This window comes from Leptosomus discolor, chromosome 18, assembly GCF_034619465.1.
Source record: "Leptosomus discolor isolate bLepDis1 chromosome 18, bLepDis1.hap2, whole genome shotgun sequence".
In the NCBI taxonomy this organism is placed as follows: Eukaryota; Metazoa; Chordata; class Aves; order Leptosomiformes; family Leptosomidae; genus Leptosomus; species Leptosomus discolor.
The window spans coordinates 14,516,967-14,544,839 of record NC_141408.1 but is presented as its reverse complement, the minus strand read 5'-3'; the positions used below and the strand labels follow the sequence as shown (position 1 = coordinate 14,544,839).

At 43.7% G+C, this 27,873-nt stretch overlaps 1 protein-coding gene across 3 annotated transcripts in view; it reads left to right on the top strand.

Annotated features, from left to right (window-relative positions):
- The first annotated feature begins 1,995 nt into the window (after positions 1-1,995).
- NF1 (neurofibromin 1) overlaps positions 1,996-27,873 on the top strand; it is a 93,384-nt gene continuing 67,506 nt past the window's right edge. For all 3 annotated transcript variants that reach the window (XM_086475305.1, XM_086475304.1, XM_086475303.1), the window contains exons 1-15: positions 1,996-2,055; positions 9,990-10,133; positions 12,689-12,772; positions 15,038-15,228; positions 17,545-17,651; positions 17,903-17,970; positions 18,208-18,283; positions 18,806-18,963; positions 19,620-19,793; positions 19,976-20,098; positions 20,397-20,471; positions 21,597-21,728; positions 24,790-24,924; positions 25,484-25,597; positions 26,619-26,698. In XM_086475305.1, the coding sequence (XP_086331431.1) occupies positions 1,996-2,055; positions 9,990-10,133; positions 12,689-12,772; positions 15,038-15,228; positions 17,545-17,651; positions 17,903-17,970; positions 18,208-18,283; positions 18,806-18,963; positions 19,620-19,793; positions 19,976-20,098; positions 20,397-20,471; positions 21,597-21,728; positions 24,790-24,924; positions 25,484-25,597; positions 26,619-26,698 (1,721 nt within the window). The remainder of the gene's footprint in view (positions 2,056-9,989; positions 10,134-12,688; positions 12,773-15,037; positions 15,229-17,544; positions 17,652-17,902; positions 17,971-18,207; positions 18,284-18,805; positions 18,964-19,619; positions 19,794-19,975; positions 20,099-20,396; positions 20,472-21,596; positions 21,729-24,789; positions 24,925-25,483; positions 25,598-26,618; positions 26,699-27,873) is intronic.

Genomic DNA, 27,873 nt, shown 5'->3' with positions numbered 1-27,873 from the left:
TGTTCATACTGTACATCTGAATTACAGGAATTCTATCCTCTGTTATTTACAGGGAAAGCGACCTGAAAATATAGTTCATTGTTGCTATTGCTGGTAATAATTAGTGTGTGCTACGGTAATAGCAGGAGTCCCCAAGCCAAATCATGGCCCCTGCTGAGAGGAGTACCAGAAAGAAAGTCCATTTTATTCTCCAGTTCTTCACTCTGCATTTGACAATTTGAAACCCTGTGTTCAAGAGTTGCACCTTTATTGTCAGAATTCTAACAACTCTAGCACGTAAGGACATTATTTTGTGCTTCTGTCTACCCAGCAGGAAAACAAGCGCACATTCCCAAGAAGGAAACTGGAAGTGGATGTTTATTTGTCTTGTTATCCACGTATCCTACTTTTCTGAGCACAAAGAGTAAGCAGCTGGCTGGGTACCGTGTAACGAGGTTGAGGAAGAATTTTTGTGGGCTACATTTCATACTTTTAGTTACTGCTAGAATTCTGCAGTAGAAGCCATGAGATGGAACAGAAGCCATTAAACTGAAATAAACTAATTTATAAAAAGGATAACCTTTTTTATTATTATTCAAAAGGTAACATACAGCTACGCATTCCCGCCTATGTATAATACCAAAATTGTAGATCATCTCCATCAAACACAGCGGTTTTGAAACGGCCACTGCCACTTGAATAAAGCCAGCAGCCGCCAACCGGCTCGTGTCTGCCAAGAGAAGGCGTCAATCGCCGTGTAAAGCCCTGCTGCACTTCAGATCAACGCACGCCTCAAGTTCGGAGGGGTGAAACGTTCCCTTGTGATCGGTGGTCAAAGGATAGAAATAATTTCTCGAATACATAATTTCAAGGGGGACTTTTAAAAGAACCTTTATTTTGAAGAGCAGTTTACGCTGTTACGGTACTTTCTACCTCGGGAGGGTTTTTCCCTCCCTCTTTCCCGGGCTCCGCAGGGTCAGCGGCGGTGAACGCCTGCACGGGCGGTGCCAGCGGGACACGGCCCCTCCCCGGCTCTCCCGGCTGCAGCCTCACGCACAAGCGTGTCTGTTCCTTCGGAAGGGAGACGAACCGCCCGGTCAGGCCCGTCCGCGCTTCGCCCAAGGGCGAGCCGGCAGGTCAGGCGGCGCCTCCTGCCAACGGGCGGGTCGGCCCCAAGATCCACCCTCCAGCCTCCTGCCCGCCGGGCACCGGCTGCGTGAGCAGCGCTCCAGGGCCGGGCTGCGGGCAGCGGCTGCCGCTCCGGCGGCGCGGGAACTCGGAGGAAGGACCGCAAGTGGCCGGTGCACCCAGAGCCGCCTCCCGGGCTCCCCTCCGGCGGCGAGACTGCCCGGGCAGACCGGCGAGCCCAGGCCCGGCCACCCCTCGCCGGGACCAGCCGCTCTCCCCACCGCCCTCAGGGGCCAGAGGCGACACCCGGCGGGTTCCCGCGCTGCGGCGGGGCGGGGCCTGCGGGGCAGGGCCTGCGGGGCGCCGGGCTCCCTCCCGCACACACCGGGGCAGGGAAAAGGCAACCCCGGGCCCGGCCGCCGCCGCCGCCGCCGCCGCGCACCCCCTGCCCTCCCAAAGCCCCGCCCCCGGCGGACAGCGCATGCGCCACGGCCCCTCGCTGCCTGCCGCTTGGCCCCTCTGCGGCGCAGGCGCAGGGGCGGTGCAAGTCGGGCGGGGGCGAGGGGCGCAGGCGCAGCGCGGCTCCTTCCCCGCGGCCGCGCAGGCGCCCTGCGTCCCCACGGCCGCGCAGGCGCCGCCCGCCGCCGCCTGTGTCTCGGCGCTCCCCCTGGCGCGGCGGCCGCGGCGCTGCTGCTCGGGCGGGCGGGGGCGGCCTGGGCTCCCGCTTCCGGTGTGGTGTCATGGCGGGCCCTGGGCGCTGATGGCTGCGGGGAGCTGAGGGCCCCGGAGCGCGCCAGGGATACGGAGACGCTCCCCTCGCCCGGCGCCTCTCCTGCCGCCTTCCCTGCGGGGATCCGCCCCCCTCCCTGGCCGGGCAGGCGGGGGGACATGGCGGCCCACAAGCCGGTGGAGTGGGTGCAGGCCGTGGTGAACCGCTTCGATGAGCAGGTAGCGGGGGCGGCTGTGAGGAGGGGCGGCGGCGCGGCTGCTCCCCCCCCCCCCCCCCCCCCGCCGCGCTGGGCCGGGGCCGGCGGGGGAGCAGGGGCGGCGCGGGGAGGGCTGGGGCGGGCCGCTGCCGGGGGCGAGGGGCCTCGGCGGGGCCGGGGGCTGGAGGCGCGGGCCGCTGCGGGCGGGAGGGGGCGAGCGGCGCGGGAGGCTGCCCCGCTCCCCGGGCCGGAGGCGGCGGGTGGGAGCGCTGCCTCCTGTCTTCTTCCCCGCCGCCGGCTTCCTGGCCGTGCCGGGGGACCGAGGGAGCTGGGCCCCCCCAGCGCCCGGCTGGGCGGCGGGTCCCCGCTCAGCCCCGGCTGGGGGGCGGCGGCTCGCTGCGCCCATTGTGCTGGGCAGGGTGGCTGGGTGGGGCCGGGTGCTGCCTGCCGGTCTGCTGTCCCTTCCCGCCGACCTGATGCTTCCTACATCTCTCTGGAGGGGGGGATCCCAGTCTCAGTGGTGGGGTGGGCTCCGCCGTGCCAGTCTGCTGAGCAGCAGTGGCGTATCAGTCAGATCTGTGCGGGGAGTGGAGGGGTGAGATGCTCGGTTCCTCTTCGCTTCTGCTCCCCCACCTCTTCCAAAAGTGTGTTTGCTTTTTGTAGACATTCCTGTGAAATTTACTTCCTCGGTTTACATCATCTTGTTCATCAGAAAGGAGGTGAAGCTTCAAGAATGAGTTTAAGGAGGACTGCGTGGAACTGCTCAGGCAGTGCTGCCTTGTTCCCCATAGCGTGACGGTGGATGTCAGGGTGAAATTTCATCCACATCGCTGGGAGCACAGTTGTGTGGGACGGAGAGGGTTTTCTAGCCAACGTTGTTACAGTGATAGATATGGACTTCTCTTCACAAAAGTCAGTGCTAGTAGTTTGCAGGAGGATTTTGTGAATGGAAAGAAGAGGGATTTGTTGGCCTTAGGCTTCGTATTTCTCTGATCCACACGCAGGAACTGCTTACTGGGATTAGGTGGCATGACTTTCTCAGTGGGGCTAAGCTTGGTGCTTAGACTCTGCATTTTGCCTCCCAAGATGCTTTCCTGGCGTGTGAGCTCGGTTTAGGCTGAACAATCCGTTTCTGGGTTGTCTCTCATTTTGCTGTGCTGTGAGTACAGCCTTTGTGCCGCCCCAGGCACAGCTCTGCGAGACCCTGCGCGGTGTGACAGCGACCAGAGACGTGAAGCTGGCTCTGTAGGTGACTTCTGTTCACCTGCTCTGGGATCATGCGACCCTCTCAGTGACGCTTGGCTTTTGACAACCCGCAGAGGGATTGTGGCCTGGTTGTGTAAAAAGAAGCCGTTCCTTTTTACATTTATATTAAAGCTGCTGTAAATGAAGCTTTTTTTTAAAAAAAAGAAAATACCAAACTTTGTCTTTTGACATTAAAATGATGCAGATTTTTCCAATACATTTTGGGCATATTTGCATAGTTAACTTATTCCCCCCCCCTTATCTTGAGTCATAGATCATTTTTTCCATAAGCTTAAAAAGCATGGTACTGATTATGCTCTCAATAATGCAAGAAAATATTTCTTTGTGTACTGGTGTTAAAGGGCCCTAGGCTTTGTCGTTGGCTTTGTTATGTATATTGTGGAACCAGGCTTGCCGACATCTGTTAGGAGTTAAGAACTTCAGCTTTTTAAGCAGAATTATTTCTCTCTATACATTTTATGGGATAATTACAGATAGGTGTATGGGAGGAATCCTGTCGTGGTAGGAAGAAGGCTGTTCCGATTTTTGAGATGCTGACACACGGGAGGCGCAGGGATAACTCACCTCAAATGCAGTGTTGGCTGTTGCAGTCGTAGCACAGCTTGCATGGTAGGTGCTCTTTACAAAATTTTGATTAGCTTGTGGCGTATTTTTGTTTAACCAGTGCAAATTTTTTTTTAACCATTGTGTCACCAGGTGAATGAAGCAGTGAAGCAAGGATGAGGCATTAATCCCCACCTTTTTGTGAGAAGTTTTCTCTCATTTATTAATTTCAACTCAGCATTCTTAATTTTGCTTGTTTGCTTTTAATACATCATTTCCTCCGCCTTTTCTAGCCTGACAGTGATCTTCACAGTGGAGAGGTGGCTGCTGTTAGCTGAGTACCCAAATGCCAAGTAGTTGTGGCACCGTCAGTCACTGCTGGTATTTAAGTGCTTCTGGTGACTCCTTAGGTCTGTGTCGCTGTTGGGGAGTCGCGTGGTTCTGGCGTTGCCTACTTGCTACACTTCAGGCTGCTTGTTTGAGCATCAGGTTCATACTTCACAAAAACATGATGAATACGTGCATGTTCTTTTAGTGGTGATAAGGAGTTCTTGAGTTGTTGGACACTATGTGTGCCCTTCGAAAGGCAGGACCTCTTGGTTCAGCACTGAGGGAGCCACTAGTTACTCTGTCATCAGTGTGTTTGAGTGAGGCGGGGAAGCTCATGTTTGTTGTGGGTTGTTCAGGGTTTTGGGTTTTTTCTGCGTGGGAGAAGACAAAATTTTTCAAGGTTTCTTCCTTCCTTTACAAAAGAGGGAAGTGTAACCATCTTTCACTGAGATTTGTAGATATAGACAGGCTTTTCATTCATTTGCTGAGTGCTTGAATTCGTTTTAAGCCAGATGAAACACAAAGTGAGAGAACGCTGATCTGTATTGAAAGAAGAAAAATCGGTGCAAACCAGCCTGTTTTTGTCTACCCTTGTTTATTGTTGTAACTGCTGCTTTAACCAAAATCTGCTTTTGTGTGTAGAGTTCTGTGGGCCTGCAATGACTGGCAAGCGTGGTTTGGTGCCTTGACCAGGGGCTGGCTCACTGAGGGCACTGCTGGAAGACGCTGCCCGTCTTGCCCAGCTGCACTGGCTCCCGAGGCTGCCCCTGCTGCAGCGCCCTCTGCTTCCAGCTCCCCTGGAGGCTGCCTGAAGGTTCCAGCTGGGGCAGAAAGAAGCTGCTGATGATACATGTGAGGCCGGGCGCGTTTCTTACACAGCACACGTGAAATCTCTTGACTGACTTTGTGGGTGGTGCTAGTTACTCTGTTTTGATAAACTTTCGGTGATGAGGATAGAAACGGGCTGCCATAGCCCGAGGAGGCTAGGCTCTGTTTTAGTGAAATTCTCGGTGGTTTCAGACATAATCAGGTCCTTGGAAAATAAAATTCTCTCTTTCCGATGGAAATGTTCACTTGCAGTTTGATGTACTGTATTTTTAAACCTGTTGCAAGCTGAAATCGTGGGAAGGCTGATGCAGTAGTGAAATAGTTCTAAGCATAGTTAGAGAAAGCTGACTGCCTAAACCATTTAAATCTAGACTGTTTAAAACTGTCAGGTATAATAAAAGGTATTAATCCTGTATAAACTTGTGGCAACTTAAGTGATTATGCTGTGCTTTAAAGAAAGAAGCCCTTTATTATGTGGATTATGGTTAGGCTCCCTGTTTGTAGTTTGAGATATGATTGCTTTCAGTTAAGACAGCTTTTGTAAAAACTGAAAGCCAGTAGGAATTTGCGATTCTTGCTCTAAATTAAAACAAATATTCCCTCCTCCTGTTGATTCTCTCTGCAGCATTTGAAATCTATACAGAATCAGAGACCTGAAAAAGCACTGGTTGCAGATACCAGCTTTGTCTTTTTCATCTTGGCTCTATTAAGAAATCAGTAGTAGCAATAAGATGTATTTTAAAGTGTTTCACATGAGTTCTGTTGAGTGTGCTCCCCACATGAAATGGCATCTTTTGCTGTGAGGTGAGGCTGGTCCCTGCAGAAGACAGAACTTTTTTCCACAGCTGCTCTGTCTGCAGCATTTCCACAGGAGCTGAGAACCGAGACAGACCGTAACACTGCTCGTAAGCACTCCGTGTGCTATTTCATCTTTCTCGGACATAAGCTTGAAGCAGCTTTGATCTTATTTTCCTGAAATAGCGTGTGTAATGTGTTCAGAACCAAGTGCTACACTGCACGCAGATGGTGTCCTAAAGAATAGGTAAGGGAATGGCCCATGTGCAGCAGATGTTACTGGAGTCCGTTAATGAGCTGCTGAAAACCACTGGGATGGTTTCATGGTCCTTCCTTATTTAACGCGGTGGTTTGTGTCAGCAGTGGGGGTAAATACAAGCTTGTGCACGGGACCAACTTTTAGTTAGCCTTTTGGAAATGGGTTGGTGGTTTTTTAGAGCAACCTATATGAAATATTTTCAGAGCTCCGTGTTCTTCTCAAGGCTTAGTCGTGAGGTTCTTTTACTAAATAATGCCTCTTCGGAAGGTGACGCAGGGCATGTTTGTAGTTGGGAGGAAGGTGCCTGTTGGTTTTTAAAGGGCTTCGTATCTGGTTCTGACAGTGCTGATGCTGAGGAACAAGGGGTGCCGTGTGTATTTTGTGTCTCTCGCCAGTACATCCATGTGTTAAGTCTGCTGAAGAAGTTCCAAGGGATTGTTTGGAAGGGAAAAGCTGGGTAGGTTGCCGTGCAGTTAAGGACAGTGCTAGGGATCTTCTTCCCCGTGTCACGTTTGTTAGCTTGTCCTGAATCGGAATCGAGGCACAAGGCTCAGGTGCGTTCAGACATCTCGAGTCGCTCACTGGAAATGATGAGCCTGTTATCAACCAGCGGAGAGTTCCCTTCCCCGAGGTGGATCCCCTGGGGTGGTCTCCCACCTTTCCCCCTCCGAAGGTGGTGTAGAGCTCGGCGCTTTTCACACGGTGGAGGCAGCGAGAGGGCTCTGCGGCCTGCTGCCACTGTCGGGTTGCATTGCAGAGTGCCTGTGCGTGGTTGGGTCTGTATGAAAGGTCTGTCAGGATAGTGGTTTCCTCAGCTGTCATTCTGAATCCTGCAGCAGACTGGGTTCATCTGTCAGATTTAGAATTCTTAAGGTTCTGCAAAGTTGTATCTTGCAAAAAAAGTTGAAATAGTGGCTTTGTTTGCGGTGATAAATCACTTGCACTTGCTCCATAACCTCTGAAAATAAGAACATTAAGTACAGTCTTTTACTGAATAGAGATAATAGAACTTTGTGTTCATTAATTATAGGTGATAAAGAAAAATCCGTGGCTTAATGTTAGCCTTTCTGCACAGACTGAGTGGAATATTTTACAGATGTCCAAGCCTGTTAGTGTCACGTTAAGTCTCTTTTTTTGATGCTTCATCTTACGGGTTTGCTTTTCTCGTTGTTTCAGCAATACCTGGCACACACGATGACTTGTGTCCTGGACTCAGGATACACTGGGGCTTGTACTGTATTATTGCAGCTGGCAGGCTCAGCTGCTTAATGGCTTTTCCTTGTCTTTTACAGCAGTGTTCTTTCTGAATTGATCTTAAAAGATTTAAAATTTGGTAGTTGGAAAGAGTCCAGATTTCATCTACCTGTTTTGTCTTTGTCTTTGCTGGGTAAAGTAAGACCAAAATGCCATTGTTCCCTGTCGCTGATGTGGCACCGTAAGGAGATGCAGTCAGACCGGGTTAGAGAGACAGGGTGTAGGGCAGCGCGCCCCCGGGGGGTTGTGCGGGCACCACCGCAGTGATAAGGTTACTGAATGTTGCTGCTTATTTCAACAGCGAGACCAGCCTGACTGGAGCAGTGGGCTATCCCTTTGCGAAACGGGGTGCATGTGGTCATGGTTTGGAGCTCCAGTTAAGTTTAAGCTTTGTGCTTTAACTTCTGTTTCCAATTCAAATAGAAGCCATACAGGGAACCATTTGTGTCAGTCCTGCTTTCTAAAAGAAAATCAAAGGCAGTGAAAGTAAAATTTTGCCTTTTTTTGCCTTTTTTTTTTTCGTTTCGTCTTTAGTAATGTTTGGATTGGTGGATATTTGTATAGAACTTGAATAGCTTCTTTTTGATCACTCAGCGCTGGCACTGCGTTTTGTTAGTGGACATGCGATGCTCCTGCGTGGCAGAGTGCACAAAGGAAATAGCTGAGAAATAAAAAAAATCCCAAAACAACACTGCTAATATTTCCTCTTTGTATGGTTTCCTATTTTAAGTGGTAGTATAAAAAGCAGTTTTACTTCTAGGTGACCTTGTTGCAGTGGCTGTTGTGGCAGGAAGCTTCAGAAGTGTGCGATGCGATGTTTCTATGGCATGGAAGCATACAGAACTAGATCTATGACACAATTTCTTTGAGAGGCACTTCTGAAGTATTTTATCACTCAGTGGTATTGAGATTTTCTGCTGTTGTCAGCACAGAGACTTGAAAATTCAAATAAAAAGTACTAGTAATGGTGAAATTTTTAATTAAATGTATCTATCTTCCACTAATGACTTCCGAAAATGTATTGTAAAAATAACATCCAAAACCAACGCTTGAGTCATAAATGCTGTTTGTTCTGCTTTTCCCGGTTTTAAAGCGAGCACATGGAAAGGCACCGTGCTGCTGGAAAGCATTGCAAGCTGAGCCCGTGCAAGAGAGTTACAAAATGAAGGGGAAATTACCTCGATTGCCCTGTAGGCCTTGTTGCTGTAGGAGGCTGTGCAGGTGAAAAGCCTCGGCCCTTCTTATGGAGGGGTGGTCCCTTCGTGGGGTTCCCTGGATGCAGCCCTTGGTCAGAGATCCCCAAGCTACTGCCTGAACTGAAAGCAGGTGTTCCTCGTGGACCGTGCTGTGGCTGTTCCGTCTTTGGTGTGCTCCAGCGTGGCAGTTCGGTCGTTCGAAGTCAGGCATTCTCTTAGGGATAAACCAGCTGATTTCCACAGTGATCTGAGCCCGTGGTACCAAAAAAACTGGTACTTAAAACCCAAAGCCAGCCGCAGTTTATACGGAGAGGGAGTTACACTCGGGCATAAGAACTACGTGGTGTCTTACAGGGTCCGTTTAAGTGTCAAGTAGCCTGCATGTCATGATTCAGTCCAAACCTGAAAAATAATGTTCCAGGTTTGGGGCTCTTTAATACAGCACCTCTAGCATTTTGCATACGGGCCTTTAAACCTTTATCAGCAAAGATGGTCACGTTAGACATGTGGCAGAGATGTTTTAAAGTACAAATCCTTGGTAAAAGGAATTTTTCCCAGGAATTGCTTCTCACCTCGTCGCGTGGGGGTTCGTAATGGGCTGACTCCAGTGAGGAGCGTGCAGGGGACGTGAGGGCCTGCTTGGGAGGTGACGGGTTTGCGACCCTTGGCGAATCTGGGTACAGCATGGAACCGAGTGCCGGGTGTGCGCACAGTGGGAGGAACATCTCGGTTTTGTGCAGGCGCTCTTATCTTCCCTGGACAAGTTGCGGTTCGGGTCTAGTTTTTACCACGGGATGTTGGGCAGGGGTGGATAACGGGGGCTCGCGGGTTGTGTTTGGCTCGCAAGTGCTTGGGGCGTGTTTGAGGCTGAGACTCCGTCGCCTGGCTGGTGGTGGGGTGTGTTTGGGCACCCCGAAGTTACCCAAGTCCTTGGGGCCTGCGGAGGCTGTCGGTGGTTGTTCCTCCTGGGACGCAGTTGTGCCTCTTGGCCAGCTCTGTCCTGTGAAGGAGCAGAGGACAGAACCACTGGTACCACCTTCCAGCTCACCTGCTTTCTGAGCTACTGTGATTTTGCCTCCTCTCAGGTTTCAAGATGCAGCTTTTTTTCCACAGCTATTGGCCTTGTGAAGAGTTTATGTATCGAATGAGCCAATTTTTGAAATAAGGAAACATTTCTTCTTAGAATTATATCTTGCATTTTTCTGCTCCTTTTGATTGCCTTGATATTTGATTTGTAGAAAATTTATCACAGATGAGAGGTTTAGTTTCAGTTCAGAAAAAGGAATAGGGGGGCTTCAGTGCTTCGTTTTCTAGATAACTAATAGAAAGGTGAAGGTAGAGAAAATGAAATAATCAATGTGTTTGTAGGTGTCTCTTGTGGAACATTTTTCAAGGTTGTTTCTGGTGTCTCAAAAGTTTTTAACCCATCTTTAAAGATATAAATTCCAATGTAAAAAAGCTCATAATACTTGTCTCTTTTTGCAGCTTCCAATAAAGGCTGGCCAGCAGAATACCCACACCAAAGTCAGTACGGAGCACAACAAGGAATGTCTCATAAACATTTCCAAGTACAAGTTTTCCCTGGTCATCAGTGGTCTCACTAATATCTTAAAAAACGTTAATAACATGGTAAGTTTCCTAATTTTGGATTGTTTGGTGATTTTTCAAAGTGATTGTTGTTTATCCATATTATACAATCTGCAGAGAGTCTCTTGAAAATAAGTCAATTGTTGCTTGCCTTTTACACTTAATTTTTGTTAATTTTCATTCTTGTGCTAAAGCACTGAGCTGTGTTACATATGAAGGCGAGGAGATAGTGGTGGCAGAGAACTCTAAAGGCAGGTTGGTGGTGAAGGGGAATCTTGTGTTAGTCCTGGGAACGGTCCGTAGCTGGGAAGGCGCGTGGCTGGCTGGGGAGGGGGTACAGGAAGGCACCTGGTGCTGCGCTGGGTCTCTGAGCGATGGTTAGATCCCAGCAGAACGCGCTGCTTGTTGGGAGGTCGGGGAGAATGTTTGCTGTCGCCTGGAAAGGTGCTTCAGTGACATGGGGGAGCAGTGCTAGCAAAGGCTTCAGAGGAGGAGCGCAGCAGGGCAGAGGAGCTGCTGAGCAGCAGCGCTAGGAAGGTTTTTTTTTTTCCCCATCATCTGTTCTGCCAGAGCATGACCTGCCAGGAATCCTTCTGGGAAGGGAAGAAGGGAAAAGGATTTAAAACTGAGGCTATTTGAATTTTCCAGGCTGTTGGGATGGTTTAGCATTTGTGTGTGTAGACTGTCTATCTGTTAACGACCAGATGAGTTTCAGACAGAACCTTGTAAGAAAAATCTTTGAAAACAGTCTTTTGTCTGATACTGCCACTATAGACTCATACCTTACTAGTCAGTAAGGAAAATGAATGAAAAATGTGTGGGAGTGATACAAATCTCTTCCGTTGATTGTTTGATATGGATTGCAGCCTCATTAAACCACTTCGTGTTGGTACTTGAGGGCAGTAGGCTGGTGTGAAGGCATGAGATTCAAGGGGCTTTTTCTATAGGTTCCTGAAGAGAAATCTTTAGAGCCAGGTGTCTTAGTAGGTGGTTTCCTTCTGCAAACTGGTTTTCTCTTCCGCTTTCAAGGGAACCATAAAATGATTCCTGAAATCCATCAAAATATTTGACTCATCAGCATCAGTAAAACCATCATTTAAAATAAACCTCAGTGGAATGAAAGAGAAGAGAAACCTAGAAAAGAAATGAATGTGAATGTCATAGGGTAGACTCTAGAAGAGTAACTGCTACCATCAAGTCGGGTAAATGGAAATTTTAGGAATCCTTTATGAGGAGAAAGTTGCAGTTTGAATTTTTTTCTTAATGGAAGGTCTGAGTTTGGGTTTTTCATGAGCAAAGGTTAGTTCATTGAGTTTTGAAGCAGTGTGATTTGTGAGCATGTGGAATCTCCACAAACAGGTAACAAACTGGCCGAACTCTAACAGTACTTTTTAAAAATGGTTTTAGTAAGGTAGTTTGCAGTGAACTCTTTTGGATGTCATTTGTATAGAGATGTGCATCTGCTGAAAGACTACAAAGGATTGATAAAATCAGAAAAAAGGTTGCCTGCTGCTGGGGATTTTAAAGCTACCTGTAATCCCTTTTGAGAGATAATTTGTTTTAATGAAACTCCATAGGCATGAAGGAATGTGTGGATGTGTAAGGTGATTGATAAATGACAAAACCATACAGTTAAAGCAGTTTTCTGTGTATGAACCGTAGATTTGGAGAGGAAAGACCTAGTTAAAAGGCAATGGAAAAAGTCAACGTTTGCTTTGCGCCGAGAAGCAAGACTTAACATTTTTTATGTTTAATGGACTGAGCTACTTATGAATCAGCAGTGTTTTTTAAGCATTTCTATAGCTGAAACAAACCGGACCGATAGACTGGCGTAATGGTCTTGGTTTAGAAAAGTCTTGAGGGTTTGCGCTCTGCTGAACCTCAGAGGGAGCTGAGCTGACCCCTCCCGTGGTTTAAAGTGCAGCTTCCTTCGGGTGACTTCTGCCTGTGTTCTGTGTGTAGGCAGAAGTACCAATATATTTTTGGCTAAATCTTTTCTACTTTATTTTGCTGTCTTAATGTTGCTGGAACTAGTCACTATTGTTGGCAGTAAAACTGGGTGCCAGCTTAAACACCCGATGGAGTTCTGCCTTCATCCTGTTTCGGAAGTGCGGCGGCATCTTGGAGGGTCTCATGTTTCTTCCCATGGTCTGTGCTAAATTCTGCAACGCTCTTGCTAAGCCTGTCGATATGGGCTTGTTGTAACGTCAGTTCTATTGAGATGTTGGCAATGAAATATGTGATTGGAAGAGTCAGCAGTAACTGATACCGAAATAGTTTCTGAAAAGATGTAACCTTCATTTCTGAGTGAATTACGGGCCTGAGGAAGGTAAGGGATGGCAGTGTACCTCCAGTCTTACTTTGTGGTACCTCTTTGTTCCTTATTAGATTTGGCATCACAGACTGGACAAAGGTATTTCTTCAGTGATAAGGTTTTAATTCCTGTTTTGATCTGATTTGTACTGGCTTTATTTCTGAACTCAAAACCAGAGCAGTAAAGGAGCCAGAACGTATTGTGCCGCTTTGCTACGTTACTTTCATGTGTTACAAGTCAAATTTCCATGTCTCAGATGAATCCATGTCCTTTCTACTTTTAGAGAATATTTGGAGAAACTGCTGAAAAGAATCTATATCTATCTCAGCTGATTATCTTGGATACACTGGAAAAATGTCTGGCAGGGGTGAGTAGGCTTGCATAAGCAATTGCTAAGCTGGAATCAAAGGAGTTAGAGAGTACAAGTCAAGTGCTTGTGTGTCTATTATTGCTGGTACTAAAGATAAAATTTGTCTGATTTAGAGCAAAGTAGGATTAACGCCATTTAAAAGGTACTAAAACTTCCTATAAATGCAAGTTATTGATAAGGATTTGTGGGGTGCTTTTTTTCTTGCCTAAAATTAGTGATCTTTACTTAAGCCCATTTAGCTGAAAAAACTTCTGAATTTGCCCTTCCCACTACTCAAATAATTTGTGGAGGTATAAATAATTATTTTCTTTTAATAATTTGTTAAAAAGGATTGCAGACAACTGGACAATTGTACTCGGAGACGAGTGTGAACTGGAGTAAGGGAGGACACGAACCCAAATGAAGAATTAGATGTGGTTACGAAGCTGTGCTAGGTTTTTATAAGCTTTGAATGCTTGTGGCATGTTCTGCTCAGTATTTTCTGAATAGATGCATCAAAACGTTTTTATCCTATAATTTAAACAGGAAAAGTAATGGGATGGTAAATCATGTTAAAAGCCGCAGATAATTCAGTACAAGAATTTCAGTTTTATGCTACTGAGTTATGCATACAGGGTTGGTTTTTCTTTAAATTTCTTAAAACTTTCACTTGTTGAAGTGTTTTTTCATGTACTTGCATATGCAGCAGAAACTTTGCTGTCACTATTCTAAAGATGACTTTTGCAGGTGTTTCCTAGATTACATTAGTTAACCACGTCCAAACTTCCACTGGGAGTCCAGTCCTGAGGTTTCCAAATAGAGCCGTGCTGCGAGGCAGCCTGCTATTGCCTTGGGGATGCGAACGGTTGTACAACTTACTGGGCTAAACTGTGTAATTGCAAAGCCAAACTTCACTGTGAGCAACATTTGCAATGGTTTATTCCTTTAACAAGAAAGGAATCTTTTTTTTAAAGCTGTATTCCTGGACGAATGTCATGAAATCAACTAAGCTCTTTGCTGTTTCGCTGCAACAGCTTTTGAAGGTTCTTTCTTTATAAGGTAATGACCTTATTATGGTTAGATTTGTCAAGCGGCCTATCTTATGTTACAGTACTAGAACATTCTGAATAATTGTGGATTCTTCTAAAGTCACAAAAGATACAGGTAAATACATTTTCCAGAAAAATTTTCAGCTTTTACAGCTGAGGTAAATATCTCTCTTTGGCACTTCTTGTGTCTTTGATGCAACAAGTCAAAACACCTGTTTTAATTTCAGAAATTAATTCTTTTAAAATATTTCTTATATGCATATTGTTTGAAATGTTAGTGCTTTTTTCCTGATAGATGACAGTATTTCAACAGCCTGGAATTGTGCTGAATGCTTCTTGCTGGGTCAGTTTGGATGAGGGCAAGCTGAGGCAGTATATGTTTAATGAGACTGAGCCAAAGTTCTATACAAAGAGCGTTGTGTTCTGCGATATCTTCAGACGTATTTCTTGCTCGCTGTTCTTGCTCAATGTTTCGTCAAGTTCTCATGGCAACAGGACTCAGGTCAACTAAGTGGGAGTCTCTGAAACTTCCCAATTCCCTATGGTAAATTCATTGGTAGAATTTTAGAAAGCTTCAATGCTGACCCTTCTGTTAAAACTAGCTCTTAGTAGAGCAAAGTTTCACTTTGAATTCTTTTGTAAATAGTTTCCTTATGTCTCATACTGTGCAAACTGGCAAAAATTAGATATTTTTTTTTTTCTTTTGCAGGAAAGTCAAGCCATTTTTTACTCTTATAGAGCAGTCCCAGGCAAGAGCAAGGGAGAAACACTTTTTTGGTTCTTTTTTTTAATATAAAATATTTGCTTTCAAATACAGTGGTTAGAATACTACTCAAAAGAGAAGCAGGGGTGGGTCTTTGCCTTTGAGCTTCCTTTCAAAGCCGAGGTAGTTAATGCTCTGCTGCTAATACTTTACACAGATCAACAGCATGCTTTCATCAGAACAGAAATGTGGTTTACTTCAAAACTAGCTTGATGACATTGATCAACTTGGTGTCCAACGTATTGTGGAGACTTAACTGAAAATGTAGGTGGTTTGAATGGTACAGGTTAATGTTCAAATGGGAAGAAGCCTTTTCTGTGTAGAGTGCTTGCGCTACGGTCAGTGGTAGCCTGCAGGCAGAATGAGGAGTTTAGGTTGCGGTCCTGTGCCTGCTAGTGGCAGATGCTTCTTTGGTTTTGCCTCCAAACCTACAAAACGGCATTTCGTGAACTACTGAATGTTTATTTTTAGCAACCAAAGGATACCATGCGACTAGACGAGACTATGCTGGTAAAACAATTGCTGCCAGAAATCTGCCACTTCATCCACACTTACCGTGAAGGGAACCAGCATGCAGCCGAACTGCGTAATTCTGCCTCCGGGGTTCTTTTTTCTCTCAGCTGCAATAACTTTAATGCTGTGTTCAGCCGCATTTCCACCAGGTAGGTGTTTTTCGGTAGCCTGGCTTAGTGTATTAGAAGATTTACTGCATACTGGTGTCTAGAACGTCTGGCATGAGTTGTGGTCCTCCTCATTTCAGACCAGCTAACTGTTTGAATGGTGTTTAACAAGACAGGTCCTAAGTGAAACTCCCTCTACCTGTCAAAATGTTACTGGAGTTTGAGGTTACAAAATCAACCTGTTTCGTATCCATTCTAAGTCACTGCCAGCGTCTTTTCTGTGAGCTGCATTTATTGCTTTTTTGATCTGCTTTTATAAGTACCAGTCAAATGCTGTCGTGGAGTGAAAATAATGGTAACTGAGCTGAACAATTGCATAAGTTCTTGTGGGTGCAAGGTGTTTAGGGAAAAAAAGGATGGTGAAGATAATGGGTTGTATCCATTTACTTATGAATTTAGAATGCAGAATTTCTGATTGTGTGCAGCTCTGTTGGAGCCCAAGGCTGTTTTTCTTCCTAATTTTTCTTGCTTGTAAACTTTTACATTAAATTTCTTATTCCTGAAGGGGACAAAACAGCTGGACTGTTAGTTGTTGGAAAAGACCCATTTGTCTTCTGACTGACTTGAGTTTCACAGCACATTTACTGAAAAAAGTAACTCTCTTTTCTGCTGTTCTAAGGGAGAAGAGAGTACAGGCCCAAAGTTTCCATCTGTTCTTTACTCTTTTTGAGTAAAAATCTGTTCTAGATCCTTCTGATGCTTCAGCATTTGCCAGTCCACTGGAGTTGTGTATTAAGCTTTTAATTACTGAAATACTTTGATGTTTTTTGAAAGTTGCTTGAAGTAGCCTAGCTCGTGTCTCACATTCTTACAGCTAACATCATCCCTGATTTATTAGAAGTGGAGCTTGGGCAGCCTTATGTGGCCGCATAGCAAGGAGTGTGCCAATTTAATTGAAACAAAGGTTTATATTTTCGTTATAGTGTAAAAACAGTTCCACTCCAGTGTTTTGGAAAATATTTGCATTTTTGCAATCCATCTAAAATTATTTAATAGTTTAAAATGTTAAGGCTCTGTATAAGTTTTTTAAATACTTCAATAACGTCTGTTTCAAGAACATAGGCTTGGCAGCTGGCATGGAGGATGTGGTTTTACTCAATAGGTTGATTATGTTTTGCTGCTTATAGAAATGGAAACAATTTCTTTTCCTCCTTTTATAGGAACTATTTTTCAGTTGAGATTTTTTGTCAGTCTTTGAATCTAGTCCATGGGTCTATGTGTGTTTGTATGTCGGTAGCATGGTTTAGATCTTGAGCTCCAAAGCCCTTCTTACCATCCCTCTGAGCTGGAGCATAGTGCTTTTTCCCTAATCTGTTCTTCATTTCAGGGTGGCTTGTACATAAACAGTTAAATATTTGACCAATTGTTGCTGATCTCCACAGGGGTCAGCTTGCCGACAGTTAGCATTGCTGATCTTTTGACCTGTGCTTCCTGTTTAGGCATATTTCTAGGCCTCGTACAGCAGCTGGGGGATTTTTGGCACGAAAAGCACAGCAGTGGGGACCTTCCCATTCCCAGCGAGGGCTGTTAAGTTTCCCTGGCGTTGAAGAAATGAAGAACTGCTTTTGTGTGTAGTACTAGAAATCACATTCCATGTCTAAAACACATCTGCAGCTTTGGAACAAGACATGGCAATCTTTAGTTTGTGAAAACATATGATTTACTTATTAGTGGCTTAGTGTCTGATGAGATGTTTAGTAGATCATCTAATACCAAAGTGTGAAGAGACACTGTTGTGTTTAAATTGGTGTGATTAAAAGTCATCCTGTTTGCCAGGCCAGGAGAACACGAACCTTCTTTAGCTGCAAAGAGGAGTTGTAGCTCACTTCAGCAGCACTAGATACCATCTGTCAGTGCTTTGCTCTTGAGAAATTAGCTGGGGCAAAACTTGGTGTAAGGAGCAGCAGTCTAAAGGTGTTGTGATTCCATGAATTTAATATGTAGTTGAAAAGATGGCAAGATCAGTGCTCAGTAGGGTAGGTAACAGAAGGATTTAGGCAAGTCTTGGGCGTAAACAGACCATCCCCAGATGGTATTGGTAGTTGTGTAAGATTCATCGCTGGTATTTCTAGAGCCATTTTCAGTATGAGGATGGAATAAAACTGTAATATTAACTCTTAATCATGCAAGATCTCTCTTTCATTTTTAAACCTGGAAAAGTTAATTTGAGGAGATTGTATTCCATGAGAAGATGGTATGATACCGCCCTGCTGTTCAGATGTATAGAACCGTAGGGGTATGCTCGTACCTGTCTGACATAATCTGATTGAGAAGTTAGTTCACTTTGCATATTTTTAGATTACAGGAACTGACTGTTTGTTCAGAAGATAATGCTGACGTTCATGATATTGAACTTTTACAGTACATCAGTGTGGATTGTTCAAAACTAAAACGACTCTTGCAAGGTATGATTTGAGCCCGTGTTTTATCTGAATGTGGCTAGTTATTGATACCATTGTGTCATCTCTATGTATATCTCTTTATTGCTGGGTTTTGCTCCAAATAGTCATATATTTACCAAAATATTTAAAAATACTTAAGTAGCATAAAGACATTGGTTGAAATGCAAAGCAATTTTTAAAACGTCTTTTATAATCTGTGTTGCTTTTTAGAACCAAATTTCTTTTCTAAATGCAGAAATGTTTTACCTTCACAGAGACTGTGTTCAAGTTTAAAGCCCTTAAGAAAGTAGCTCAGTTAGCTGTTATCAACAGTCTTGAAAAGGTAAGTATTTTAATATTTATCTTCTGTTTCATTGCTTGTTTGCAGACTTTCTCTAATTTAGGAATACTTATATTTTATAGTGAATTGTAAGGTGGTGCATCCCTTTGATGCATATATGTTTTGCAAGAAATGTGGAGTGGTTAGAAGTAAGAGTGAAGCCTCTCTTCATTGAAATACGTAATTCAGAAAAAATATTTTTAAGCTCTGGAATGTAAAGCTGTTTTGCATTATCTGCAGGCGTTTTGGAACTGGGTGGAAAACTATCCTGATGAATTCACAAAGCTGTATCAAACACCACAGACTGATATGGCTGGTAAGGCATAACGAATGACATAGTGTTCAAAAGTTCATTTCTCAGACATCCCCACATTCACTTGTGTTTTGTGCCCTCTTTGCGTCTTGTGCGGCCTCCAAATAAGAAACACGTTTCTGTCAAGCTCTGTCAGGGCAGGCAAGGATGCATTGCTTTCTCTTTTCTCTCCCGACTCACCTTCTAAAGAGATTCATTTTGTAGTTCACAACACAAAGAAATGAAACCCAAAAGATCGAAACTCTTTAAATACATATTTTTCATCTTGATACAGGAAAAAAAACTTAGAGAACATCACCTGTATTCCTCTCTAGTCAAAAAAGAGAGGAAAATTTATATTTTCAGGTAAACCATGTCTTTAACTGGGTTGAGACCATTTTATCCCCAGTAGCATGCCAGTAATGTGCCCAACAGAACTCTTTTTTTTTTCTGTGTAGGTGGAGCTATCCCTCTGCTGGTTTATATCTATTCTTTACCTTTTCATAATTAAAATTGATGTTGAACTTGGGGTTCTATTTTATGCAGATTGCGCAGAGAAGTTGTTTGACTTAGTGGATGGCTTTGCTGAAAGCACAAAACGTAAAGCAGCAGTTTGGCCACTGCAAATCATACTCCTGGTCCTGTGTCCAGAAATAATCCAAGATATAGCAAAGGATGTGGTAGAGGAAACTAAAATGAACAAGGTAAGAGAAGAAAAGTATCTGAATTCTGGTTCGCATTTCTAGAGGATACTTGGGTTTTGCTTATTCTATGTTTCAGGTTTATTTTATTTTGTTTTTCCTTCCCAAAAAACACATTACAGTTCTTCATGTGAATTTATGCACCCTTTTTAAGTTCTCACCTAACACATGTTCTTTCATTGTCCGTAATTCATACAGATAGTATGTCCCAAACAATGTTATTTCAGAACTTTTACTCCTTGGAGATTTGAATCCCTGTGTTGCGATTCCCCGTCTTCGCCGGTAGCAAACTTGGCGTTGTTCCCAGCTGCCCTGTGTGGTGCTGGTCTGGGTTTCTGCAGCGTGTGTGCTGTGTGGTCCCTAACTGCGGTACCTGGGGCAGCTGTTGAATTTGATGTGGCTGCAGACATGGTGGTTAACAGTAAACAACCGTCATCCTCGTGCCATTCCGATTGCCCTAGATCGTTCCAAATGAATGTCTTTAATAAACATAACGTTGCTCCCGAACGCTGCATCAAGTTGGCTTTTGCAATCCCAGTATCCATCGTTTCTGATCAGAAAATGCAGCGTTGTTTGGTTTTAATGTTTAAGGATCCAAGAACCCTGACCACAGATTACCAAAGCTCTGGCTGTACCTATTCCTGATTTGAATTCTGCAGAAACTGTTCCTGGACAATCTGAGGAAAGCACTTGCAGGCCACAGTGGGAGCAGACAGCTGACTGAAAGTGCTGCTATTGCTTGTGTTAAACTGTGCAAAGCATCTACCTACATCAACTGGGAAGATAATTCCGTCATTTTCCTGCTAGTGCAGTCCATGGTAGTAGATCTTAAGGTAAAAATATCTGTTTTCTAATTGCAAAGAAGAAATTTCAATTTCGAAATGCTGAAATAAACTTTTAATTTCTCCTTAATTGAACACCAGAGTGTTTTTCAGTAGAAAGTTTTGTATTGAAAGTAGGCAAGAATAATTTTGGTGTCTGATTTATATATTTATATATTTTTTTTAATATATAGAATTTGCTGTTTAATCCAAGCAAACCTTTTTCAAGAGGCAATCAAAATGCAGATGTAGACCTTATGATTGACTGCTTAGTTTCCTGCTTCCGCATAAACCCTCATAATAACCAACACTTTAAGGTAAGAACACTACTTACTGGTAAGTCATTCTCCACATACTGTTGATGATCTGTCAGTTATAGAAGATATGCTGCCAGCAGCTGGAAGCTCACAAATAAGTTCAACTGTGTAAGTATCCCTTAGTAATAAATCCCTGCATGTTTTCATAAATCTTTTCTTAGCTGATTAGACTTTCTCTTGTTTAGATTTAGCAGCTTTGTCAATTTAATATAAGGGCTCCGATACGTTATTCAGTGTGATAAGAAAGATGGCAAAGACAAAAGATGTTCTAAGTGGCTTTTATGTATTTTCATTGTAGATCTGCTTGGCACAGAATTCCCCATCGACCTTTCATTATGTACTGGTAAATTCGCTCCACCGAATAATCACAAATGTAAGTTCTCCAAGTATTTAATCAGCCCGGCAATCTGCGGCCTCTCTTCAGATCAGTGTCTCCTTAGTAAATATGACTGGAGTAGTAGCCCAAATCTTGTTGCCTGTATCCATGCAGCAGTTCCTTGCTAATAAGGAAGGACATACAAATCTTTGTTCACACTGTCCACTGGTTGGATTCCCAGTTTGAGAGCTTTTATTCCAGTGTAAAATTTCAAAACAAATATGTTTTGATACCTTCTAATGTAGGATGACAAATGAAGCTTCTGTTCTCTGGTGGTATAATAGGTACTGCTTTATTGATACCTGAAAAACACTCTCGGGACATGCATCGTCACAGCACCTTCTGCTACTTGTAGTGAATTGACATGGGGACTTAGGGCAAGAGCTGCCCTTACGGTTTTGCTCAGGGATTTGCTCCAGTATGAGTTTAAATAGTGTATTATTGTGGTAAATGCTGAGTGCCAAAAATATTTTGAAAGTTTGTGCAGTTGTTCATCTTCAATTTGTTAATGACTTTAATTTTTAGACTGGTCAGAAATACTTTCCTGATCACTACGAAAACAGAACCATTCAGTGTTGAGCAACCAGCCTTGCTTAATTTACGTAACATTTTCTGTTTCATTTGTCCCAACATCGTAATGAAAATGCTCTATTTAAAAAACAAAAGTATCGGGCACTTTGTCAAATAGTGGAGAAAGTGCTGCTGTAGATGTATCTGTGGTGGAGAAATACAGCTTTTCAGATACTACCAAGCACTTAGAATACCAGTTTTCCGTTTTGTTTAGTGCATCACAATGAATTGAGTGTTGGTTTGTTTTCAAGTATTACTTACTAGCGTTCAGTATCCTGGAATCTACCGTGGTTTCCTGCATTTATGGTTTCAGAGTTTGTTCAGAAAGAAAAGCAATGTAGTAAGCAGCTAAGTTGAAAGTATTGCTTCTGTTACGACTCCTTTAAATGTGATTTATGGTGAGAATGCAAAATTAACATCTCTGTAATACTGTGTAAAATACTCATGTGTAAAGGTGAGTTATGCTGCAGCTTTTATAGGTCTGAAATAAATCGTCATCTAACTCCTATATTACCAGTTGAACAGTTGAGCATTTCTGTGTTCTCATTGTAGTCTGCGCTAGACTGGTGGCCCAAGATCGATGCTGTGTACTGCCATTCCATGGAGCTTCGCAGCATGTTCAGTGAGACCCTTCACAAAGCTATTCAAGGCTGTGGGGCACATCCAGCAATTCGCATGACTCCGGTAAGACTTCTAAAGGAGCTGCTAGAACACAAACCCACTGTTTTTCCTGTGTCTCCATTCCATTCCAGCTTTTTTATTCATTAACTTTAGACTGGAAACTAGAGGGGGGAAGAACATTGCAATCCAAAAAGCAACAGAGAGCCATACATGCTCTGTAAACCTTGCAGGTTCTGGTGCATTGACTGTTTCTAGTCAGCGGTGTATGTTCCTCAGTTTTCATGCTGCTTTTAAACCAGCAACATAGAAGTGTTTCTTCTGTAATTGTCCTCTGTGGCTAACTGTTCATTTTAAGCTTTCTTGCTATGTGACTAGCTAGGTAACATGTCTATTCTCATTTAATCTGAAAACCAAAAGCATTCTGTATGTGAAGATGATTTCTGGAGACCGCAATGCGTTTACCATGATTGGCACGAGCATCTCTTCGTTTGTCTTGCTTTCTGTTGAGCAAGTTGACTGTTTGGTCTCGGTGACAGCAACAAAGTAAAAGATTTTTCAAGCATTATGAAAGCCAGTGTTCTTGGCTGTCTTGGAAAAAGTCTTGAGTAAATTTAAATTTGTAGTTCATCCAAATTGTTTTAGTAAGTTCACATGCAGCTGCATTGCCTTTCTTCTGAACTTTCCATTTCGGACTTCCGACGTGTCAAGTGAACTTGCTTGGTTGGTGTTTTAGAAGGCCTAAAATGATCATGAAAATTTTCCTGTTTGGCTTCTCAAATGAAAGCAAATGATCGAAATACCTTTAGTTGAAAGCTACGACATGTTTAACTTGCTTTTTACATGTATGTATTCATCTGTTGAGAAAATAGCAGGGGTTGCAACTCTGACATTGATTGGTGGTGCTTTGTCTTCTGCTTCTTATTTTCCGTTCTTATTGGCTGCTGTCGCTCACATGGTCAGATGCCAACCAGTCACTGTTTTGCATGGCAGTGGGCCTCTGTTGCTGTAAGTATGACCCCTTGTAACTACCGCAGAAAAGCCTTTCCTTGCTCTGACTTTTCTGTGCATAGTTACCGCTGCAGTCGCCTCCCGCCGTCTGGGTGCCGGAGGCAGCGCGTTTCCCGTCAGGACGTGGGGCTGGAGGAGACCTCTGCAGCGCTGCCCCTGGCCATTGCAAGGCCATCCCTTGCACAGCCAGTTGAGCTCCCTCCTAGAAGGAAAGGCTTTTTGTTGGTTCTGTGCTTTTCTTTCTGCCCCTACTTTCCCATCACGATGCTCTTCCAGAATCTCCCCACTCTGGTGGTTAGAACTGTTGTCTAATTTCCAGCCTAAACTTATTTATGTCTGACTTATCCCCATTTGTTCTTGTTCCAGTTGTCTGTTAGCCTCAGACCGGTGTTTATCCCCTCGCTGTATCTCCAGAGAGCAGTCATGTCCCTGTCTTGGTTTATCGATAGTCTTTTGTTTTGAGTGTGTGAAGTAAATAAATGGCTTCACAGAAGCGAATCGGCTCCTCTTGCTATGTGCCTCCTCTCAGAGTTCCCTTAACGGTAGCAAACTCAGGTTTAGCACAGAATTAGTTACCTCTGCCAGTGTGGTATCAATTTCTTGATCGGATGCTTTTTGTGTAGTAGACTTTATTCTGTATATTTTCACAGTAACTATTTAGCGAAATAGTGTGAGGTTCTGATTTCTCGTGGATTTAATAATATGATGTCATATCTCTTCTTCAGTTACCCTGAGGATGATTTCAAGCTTGGGTTTTTTTGTTGTTGTTCAAAACGTGTGAGTTTAGTGAAAATGAAAAACAAGTTCATCTTATTGAGATCTTTGCAAATAATAAACTAGACAAAATAGTTTAAAAGCTGAGTTTCTGAGGCGCGTTGTGTTCTGTCTTGTGTTGAGTGTCCACAACGGCAATTCTTTTTGTCCAGGTTGCTATCTCATAACTATTTTGGTAGCTATGAGCAAAAATACTATTAATCCCTGCTGATAAAATATTAAAATTAATGAAAATATAAATTCTGTAAACTTGCTGGAGAGAGATGAAAATATTTTGTCTTTGGACGTACTGGGGACCGAGCAATGCAAGTTCACGTTTCTGTAACATACGTGTTTATGTATGTGTGTGTGTATATACACATATACTCTTATACCTCTCTCTCGTATTTTTCACACTTTGGCATGTGTCCAGATTGGTTTTGCTGGGATGAAGGAACGGCAGTTGGTTGCCGTGCAGTGGGGTAGCTCACTTTGAAGGGCCGTGCACACCGTAGGATTGAAGCATAAACCCAGTTTTTGGAATCCTTACAACGAGTAGCAGCCACACACGCTTGTTTCCCAGCCAGCGCTGGGTGTGACATTGGTGTTGGTCATGTTGCTACCTGGATTCTGTGGTGTGAACAGCAGTGGTGGAACGTGATGTAGTTCCCACTGGAGTCCAACCAGATTACCTCCTGTGAACTCCCGTGCGTACCTTAAAATGTCCTCCGTTTCACGTAAGGAAGTCGCTTGGCGTACCATCGGTAGCTTACTGATTTATTTAGGTTTTTTTAGGTGAAGTTAGTTTTGGTTTTTTGTTTGTGGTTTGGTTTTTTAAGCAATGCACTGTGTGCCTTAGGAAAACGGAAAGGTTCATTTTTCAGACATCTTAGAGATGAAGATGCTATAACCTGGACTGTGATTACAGTAGAAAATAAAGAGAGTGTTTTGCCTTTGGAAAAAAAGTTCCCTACCCTCTAATGTACTGAAGCTTCCTTGGAAACATTTATTTTTATTTATTTCTCAGACCAGAGAAAACCCTTGTAAATTCTTTATGGTCCTTTTATCAATTTTTCTTTTGCCACAGTTTGTCTTATGCAAAAAATTTTCTTACATCCACATGCAGCTCACTAAAACAATTCTTAAGGAAACTTTAAAGATACAATAAAGTGATAGCATATGCATATGTAATAGGGGATTTTTAAGTAGAAGGCTACATGACTACACTGGAGTGAATTTTCTATACTTTTAAACTTTTTCATGAATTATAGATTATAAAAGCAATATACTTCATGAGATGTTTAATTGTAACTACTATGTAGACAACCTTACTGACAATGACTCTGATTTTTCCTTCCATCAGAGTCTTACATTTAAGGAGAAAATGACAAGCCTTAAATTTAAAGAAAAACCTACTGATTTGGAAACCAGAAGCTACAAGTTCTTGCTGTTATCCTTGGTAAAACTGATCCATGCTGATCCAAAGCTTTTGCTGTGTGTAAGTATATCGTACTATTCAGTCACAGTAACATTTACTTCTGAAGCTACTAAATGAATAAGGATTACAAACATAAACCTGGCATCTGGGATGCTTCCCTACTTGTTCTTTTTTGTGGTTATAATGCTTCTGTGCTTTCAAAGGAAAAGGACAAAACCAGAGAGGAACTGTAAGAAATTTTACAGAACCAGTGCAACACAATGAAAGGGAACATAAAGCTCTGTGACTCTCCAGGGGGTGGGGGGAGGAGAGGGGAATACAACAAGAAAATTAAAATAAGGGGTGGGGGAAAATTAGTCATCATTTCAATGAGTAGAAAGACAGATGCAGTCTTAGATCTTCCATTTTCTCAGGTCTGTTTATTGTTTAATTTAAAAACCTTTGAATTCTATCAAAGATATGATACGCAAGGGGTATCATAGCTTAAAAAAAAAAAAGGGTACTCAAAGGTTCAGAAATCCACCTAGTCTAACTGCAGGGATGCCCCTGTAGCGGTCAGTAACGTGGTCAGTCATGAGGAAATTTTACGACTAAACGCGTGTTCCTTTTTGCAATTTAGAATCCAAGGAAGCAAGGGCCCGAGACGCAAGGTAGCACGGCCGAATTAATTACGGGCCTTGTACAACTCGTTCCGCAGTCCAGCATGCCAGATATAGCACAAGAAGCCATGGAGGTAAGGGTTGATGTTCTCTGTCCCGAGCGATTAGTGCACAGACAAATGAAGGCTTCTGCAGAAGCTCTGAAGGGTTGATTTTCTGCGACGTTCTGTGTTGCAGAGTTTGGCCTCCATTGATCTTTTTCTAAACGTCCCCTGCAGTTTTACAAGAAAAACTTGTAAATTTTGTAAGAAAATTTAAAAAACCCCATTCACGCTGCCTCGTGTGACTGCGCTGCACCTCTTTGGTTGTTCATCCCTGGTGTTGACCAAATACCGTTTGACAGGTCCTCTGTCCCACCTTTGCAGAGAGCACCATTAACCTCGCCTAACGCAGCGGCTGGCCCCCTCTCCGTGGTGAATCGGGGGAGGCTGTATGTGGGAGGGGTGGATAGGATACTTTGAGGCTACGGAGATCTTCTTCCCGCCGGCTTTGGCTGAAGAAGCTAACAAATCACCAGAGTTGCTTCTGATTTTTAGCCTTCCGATGTAAAGTTGCCGATTCTGTGCCTTTGCCAGTTCAGTTGCAGCGTTTGTGCGTGCTTTGCACTATGGTGGGTCTCCAGAGGACTTCACCTGCAGTGAAGGGAGGTTCAGCTTCTCCTGCGTAACGGAACAGAAAGAGTTTGTTCTTGTTTCAATCCGTGGTGCCTGTTACGTTATCCCGTCTTTCGATTCCCATTCTAAAAAGCGCTCAGTAGCGCACGTGCCTCACTGACAGCTGTCATGTTTTTGGTTTTCATAGGCAGGCTGAGAAGAGGGTTAACTATACCTGTAGGCTGTTAAGGCTTTACAGAAATAGTTGAATGTTAGTAGGTGAACGAAGGCTTTTGTGTTAAACCTTGCCTCAGTAAGAATTGCCACAAATAGTGTCAATATTCTGCTACCTGTCAATATATGGAATACAGATTTCTTGATAGTTTAATGGTAGAATTCAAGAATGTTTCTTGTGTAAGAATAATCCTGTTTCTCTGCCCGTGCTCATGTACTTCATGTAAATTTCTGCCTTTTGAGTGAAACTACTTTGGTTTGAATTTAGGCCTTGCTAGTTCTTCACCAGTTAGACAGCATTGACTTGTGGAATCCTGACGCACCTATAGAAACATTCTGGGAAATTAGGTATGTAGTTACCTTCTGTAAATGAGAGAAATAGCTGTTTTGATTTATCTTCTCTTTGGAAATAGCCGTGAATGTTTTGGGAAACATTGGCATGAATCTGCAGTCAAAATTATTACGTGTATTCATGAAAAAGTTGTATCTTCCTTATACTGTGTGAATTCAACGAAAATACAAAACCCAACATTTTGCTGGCTTTCTTAATGACTCTCTTCAGCCTGATGTTAAGGTGTAGAAATGACTATTAGTGTGAAAGGTTAGAGACTTTTCCCCCTCGTTCAGATGTTTACTACTTGTTTAAATTCTGTTTTATCCTTCCGGGGCTGAGGGAGGGTAGTGCTAAGCCATTCTAGAAGTGTGGATTTGCTAAAGAAGGCAGTAGTTTGCCCTGACCTGTGATCTCCACAGGTCTTTCCTGTGAATTTAATTCATTAAAGTTATCTTCCTTTTTATAACTTCACAGCAGCTGTTGTGGTTGGTTTCTTGGAGAATATTGAGGGAAAAGAAGTTCCAAAAAAGTCAGAATTACCCAAAATGCTAAACCAAAAATTAGAAATCTGTGAACTCAGAATTCTAAAAACTGCATGAGCTACATAATTAAAAAAAAAAAAAAGGTGATCTGATGTGATTTGGTAGTGATGTTTGTTCTAGAAGAAAGGGAGCAGCGGCCCAGGAGGAGCGCTCGTACCAGCATCAGCAGCTCGGCCTGCCTGGCTGCTGAATATGGCTCACGGGGCTTGTGGCGGGATAGCTTTGGGGTGAGCCCTGCCTGGATGGGCAATAGCTGAAACTCGCTGCTGTGACTTCTAGTAGTAGAAATGAGTTCGTGGTCTGTTCGGGCTGGGGGAAAAACCCGTTACAAGTGACACTAATTTGGACCCTTTGGCAGTTTTAACAGAGAGTGTGAGGCCTGAATGGATATGAAGAAGGAACATCCCTAGATGTGTTCCTTCCAGAACAGAGTTGAGAGACGTTGTCAGAGCAGTGTAGGTAAACTTGTACTGCCGCTGTCTGTGCTGTATCTGTTCTGTGGATCAGTGGAGGACTTCTGAACCGACAGCCCTGGCGTCCGGACTTCTAACAAGTACCCAAATTGCTTGACTTCCTCTAGGGAGCGAAAAAGGCCAGCTGGGCGGTGGGAAGGGTCCGAGGGGAGCTTGTCATTCCAAGCGATATTA